The 5,237-nt window shown below is 36.4% G+C and overlaps 1 protein-coding gene across 1 annotated transcript in view; it reads left to right on the top strand.

The window, feature by feature from the left end:
- Nucleotides 1-2,435: 2,435 nt before the first annotated feature.
- snta1 (syntrophin, alpha 1) overlaps nt 2,436-5,237 on the top strand; it is a 52,087-nt gene continuing 49,285 nt past the window's right edge. Inside the window, exon 1 of the mRNA XM_015384129.1 lies at nt 2,436-2,757. Coding sequence (XP_015239615.1) covers nt 2,475-2,757 — 283 coding nt within the window. The 5' untranslated portion in view covers nt 2,436-2,474. The remainder of the gene's footprint in view (nt 2,758-5,237) is intronic.

Genomic DNA, 5,237 nt, shown 5'->3' with positions numbered 1-5,237 from the left:
TACCAGTAGAGGGCGACAAAAGATTGCCAAAAAAAGTTTACAAACCAAAAATTCTGGTCGAAGTTACCAAACTGTATGTCAATAATAATAATAATAATAATAATAATAATAATAATAATAATAATAATAATAATAATAATAATAATAATAATTAAATAAATTAAAAGAATAAATAAAAAAGCACAAATAAAATATAAGTTTTTGGAAGTAAAACTGATAAGCTGCTTTAACCTCCTAGGAAGTTGTCATGGTAACAGATGGTCATCTATAAACCATCTGTAAAGGTTTAAAGCAATTTATAGTCAGTGAGCCAAACTTGTTTTCGTTCTGAGAGCAATTGGCCTAAAATCAGCCCACCCAGAAGCAGGTCTTTAATATTATGTACTGGAACCACATTGGTGTTTCACCTGCTGTGAAGCAGATGCAACACAGGCTGCCACACACACACCTACCACACACACATAGATTAGGAGCTGTGAGATCACTCGCAGATGCAAAAGACTATTGAAATTGCTGGCTGCCTCATCAGCCTGTATCAATGACTCATGTTTGTTTTCAACTGTGTGTAATTAAGTGTGCCTCTGCTGAATCAGTATAACGACACAAGATTTATCAATGTTAAGTAGGAGTCTGGACCCAGAATAACTGACTTGGTAATGGAGTGTTGACGACATAGTTTTAAGATATGAATCTTTACAATTCCTATAACTGACCATAATCTTTTTAGAAGACTAATCACCACAAAAATATATTTGTTCATAAATTTCTATTCACAGTGTTTTTTTTTCATATGCATGTTTTATTTTATTTTATTTTTTTTATCAATCACTAAAGACTGTTGCCTGCTTGCCACTGTTAGGAAAACCACAAGGATTCCTTGCATTCTGCTTGTAGTGATCCAATCATTTATCTGTCACAGCTCTAGCAACAGCTGTTTTAACTGGAGGTTTTACAACTTTACTGCCTCTTATCCACCAAACACTCATGGAAGGCTACTGAGTTGGTTTTGTATGGAAGGATTAAAGGGAACGATAACACAAACAGCTCAAACTATTTTTTTTTTATTATTATTAGTACCGGTTTAGTTATAATCAGTTAGAACCTTTAGAGTATTAATATATTTTACAATTTAATATCTTATTCATTTTTTTATTTTATTTTAGTAGAAACCTTCTCAAATCAAAGTTTCGTCTTACGCCAAATTTAGAGGCTGCTGGTCAAAGCAGGCAAACATTTTTTTTTTCTATAAAAAAAAAATCCTGAACCAAATCCCATACATTTTAATACATTTGAAATTTAAAAAGTTGTTTTAATTATTATTCTCAAATTTGAGTAGGCCTATATAATATCTGACACAGACCATGAATTTAATTTTGTTTCATAAAAGATAAGACAAACTAAGTTTTAAGACTGTGCAATCGGATTGGTCCAGGTTTCACCAGTTTATGGATTGTATGTTTCCACTTATCTCAATCTAATTATCTCTGCTTCAAATCAAACCCCAACTTTAGCATGAACTCCCATTGTGCAGCAACAACTGTACAAGTTGTTTAAAGTTTCCACATCACAGATGGATGCTAGCCTGGCCAACCATGCACTGAACTAAAATCAGTTTAGTAAAGCTCAAAACACTCCTCTCTAAAATGGACCTGGCCAATCACAGCGCAGCAGGCGGGTCCAAAATGCAAAAGGGACTTTAAATATCCATAACTGTCATATTGCCACAATGGAGCAACATTTTATTGATGTCCTTTATGATAAGGTGGAAAAACGGTTAACATCATTAAAACTTTAATAACTGGCTGCTGTAAGAGCTTTTCTTAAAAGGACAACAACAACAAAAATAGTTTTTGCATCACACCTGTAGTTATCCGATTGGTTCTAAGCAGTCTCCTCTGAGTCCATTAGTCTTGCCTATAAAAACGGGCTCTACCTGCTCCTTTCAAGATGAATATACTGTTTACACTGTGAACATTAGTCTGGCTGACCAGGGTATAGATGCACATGCAAATACACAATAAAAACGCTGACCATTCACTGTTTCTAAAAGTTTGAGGCGCCCCCTAGGCAGTCCCGCCCTGGGTTGTGAGCCATAGCCCATATCTAAAACCAAAAGCTTGGGAATCAAGGATAAGGGATTGGATTAATCTTGCATGTAGATGGTATTTATGAAAAAAAGAAAAAGAAAAAAAGAAAAAGAACTCAGTGTACTAAAATGAAACTTCACCAAAGTTCACCATACTTACTGAATGGATCAAACAAGTTATTCAAACTTTGTCAACTCTTTTTATTCACTTAAAAACCTACTCCAGAATAAACTTCTCTGGAGAAGAAGGTGAAATCAATCTGAGAGGGTTTGGTTATGTTGGGTGTGTGTGTGAGTGTGTGTGGCTGCATGCCCCCTACCCCAGCCCTCCACCCCCTCTTTACAGGACTGCCAGACCGTCTACAGTTATTCCAGGAATGTGTTGAACATGGCTGCCGCGATGAAGGCGCAGAAAACGGGACTGCTTGAACTTCGAATCACCGTGGACCGCTGGATCCGAGTGCTGGCCACGCTTACCGAGGACACTCTAAGTGTAAACCCCGGCGAGGGCGCAGAGGAGCGCGCAAAGCCAAACCCGAGTCCCGCAGGTGCTGTCAACGGAGACCCTCCGAACCTCAGCTCGTCCCCGGTCCCGGAAACCATCACCAATGTGAAGCGCACCGTGAGAGTGACCAAACAAGATGTGGGAGGACTTGGAATTAGTATCAAAGGTAGGGCGACATTAAGGAGGGACTTCATAATAAACAGAGGATCGCTGTCAGTTAATAAGTTTGACTGGGAGTTTGAGAAATAAACACAGCAATCAATCAGCCTTTAGAGTCTAATTAACTCTTGAAAACACGCTTCAAGTTAAACCAAACACAACTTCTGGTTCTTATAACTATTTATGCTGATTTTCTGAGTATTTTTGTCCAAAGAAAAAATATGACAGCTGTGATTATTCTGCAGCCGTGACTCACCTAAATGGAGAAATCCTTTCTGTCCCAAAGTCACAGGAAGCAGGTCCTATAGTGGTTGGATCAGAGTCTGCAGCTTTCATGATCAGATAAGATACATTTTTATCCTATTTTATCTTAAATTGAATCCCTGCTGTGAAAGCAACGCAAAACTATGCAGGTATGCTGATCATATATGTCAGTATAACTGGAGAAATAAACACCTTTCACAGGACCATGTGTTTTTGCTTGCCTTTGTTCTCAAAATGACTTTTTTGTGGCTAAAAAATAGTAACTGTGAGAGATTGAGTCAATGAGTTGATGCAATCAACTGATTTCCCTTAGATAGAAACCTTCTAATTCAAATTGTGTTGTGAATTGGCTCTATATAAATAAACTGAATTGAATTGAATTAACTCTCCGTAGATTTGCAAGAGACTGCTCTGTTTTCTCTTTCAAATTTTTAAAAAGGAAGGATAATAAATGATGAGTGGAGCCCTAAACTAAATTTGGTTTTGCAGACCTTCCAACTACCATAACTCAAAACAGCTCGACTAAAAGATTCTTGCTCTAAATTTGTGCATTTGTGCATCATACATTTAACATCTTTTTTTTTGCAATATGAATTAGATAAACTATAATGCATTAACTAACTATAAGGTGAGTGTAATTTTAAATGACATGTTTCCTACTGTAGCAAATGGAATAATAGTTGTTTTTTATACTTATAAAAATACCAATTTAATTCTTTTTTTTTATTATTATTATTGTGAGGCTTTTACTGGCAATGGAGTAAACGAACATTGCCAAACAGAATGCTCGTTTATATGAGTTATGCTTTTGTAAACTCTTGAGGATTCCAGTGCTCTTGGGGTCCTCCGCTTGTGTGGAGGCCGTAATTAGCTGATGAGGTTAGTTGTGCTTTTGGGCGACACATTTCATTTAAAAAAATTAAATTAAATGTCAGTAATTATTTACCAGAATTGTTCGTTGAATGCAGAAAAGTTGTATTCACCATGAAACTATAGCTCCCTTTACATAAGTTTAAATCTTTGGATTTTTTAAATTGAAAAAGCTTCCTGGATGGGAAGCGAAACGTCTTCAAACTTGGAAACAAAGTCCAGTGGATTGTTTTTTTAACTTTTTGGAATTACTATGACCTGGATGACTGAAAATCTTCAGCAGGATCTGTAAATAATTGGTTAATTATACATAGGTTGGTTCTTTTTTTATACCTTTTGTTTGTTGACTTGTGTTCCCTGTATTAGTAATATGACTTGAAGAAGCCTTTCTAACATTCTACAATATAGAATAAGCAATAAAAGCAAGCGCTAACATCGTATTGGGTCAATATCAGTGTCAGTCAATTCTCAAATTTGCAATATCATTATCGTGTCGGACATTAAAAAGTTGTATCGGGACACCTCTAACAGTGGATCCTGCAAACATAAACCCATCTGTCTGTCATTATTTCTTTTTACAGAATTGTAGGTTTTTGTGAGTTTAGTCACTTTCAAAGCAGAAGTGTGCTTTTTGTCACTTTATGCCAGCTTGTAAACACTTTGATTGGATGACATGATTCTATCTGAATTGTAGAGACTTTTTGAAACATGGTGGCTACCATTGCCAGTGATGAGCTAGGGTTAAGTGTTTTTTGAGAGAAATAGCCCCATCTCATTGCTAGATGAGAGTTATTCCTACACAGTATCCCTTTAATTGTTAAACCCATTAACCGTCCATTGTCCACTGGTAAAGACTTAAAGTTCCAATAGTTTTTAGCTAAGACCAACTGTTAAGGGGTTAATTTCAGTGGATAGAAAGGCATCTGTCTAAACATTCCCAGCCAATTCTATTGAGTAGACCTCCTCAGCCCAAGGATGCATGTAACAATCCGGGAGAGGAACCTTTTCCTTTCAACAATAAAAAAACCTCAAACAAAACTAACTTAGGGTTAAGAGGCCAGAGACAGGCTTAAAAAACAGCAGAAGAAGTAGTCTTACATCTGTTAGAAAAGAGTTCTTCAGGTAATTAGCGACATAAGCTCAATAGGTTTTTCTCCTTAGAGAAAATCTCAGTTAAACAGATTCAGCTTTAGTGCTATCCATGGAATAAAAAAGTAGGAACAGAGCAGAAAGTTAATGAGAGCCCAGGTAAAGAGCCTTTTTAAGAAAGGGGATGAGATATGATTTATTTTCAAGCAAACAAACCAGTGCACAAGTTGCCTGACTGGGATACAGACAACAATTCAAATTGAG

Source organism: Cyprinodon variegatus, unplaced genomic scaffold (genome assembly GCF_000732505.1).
Source record: "Cyprinodon variegatus isolate N-32 unplaced genomic scaffold, C_variegatus-1.0 Scaffold305, whole genome shotgun sequence".
NCBI classification, from domain to species: domain Eukaryota; kingdom Metazoa; phylum Chordata; class Actinopteri; order Cyprinodontiformes; family Cyprinodontidae; genus Cyprinodon; species Cyprinodon variegatus.
This window is presented reverse-complemented; position numbering and strand designations above follow the sequence as displayed.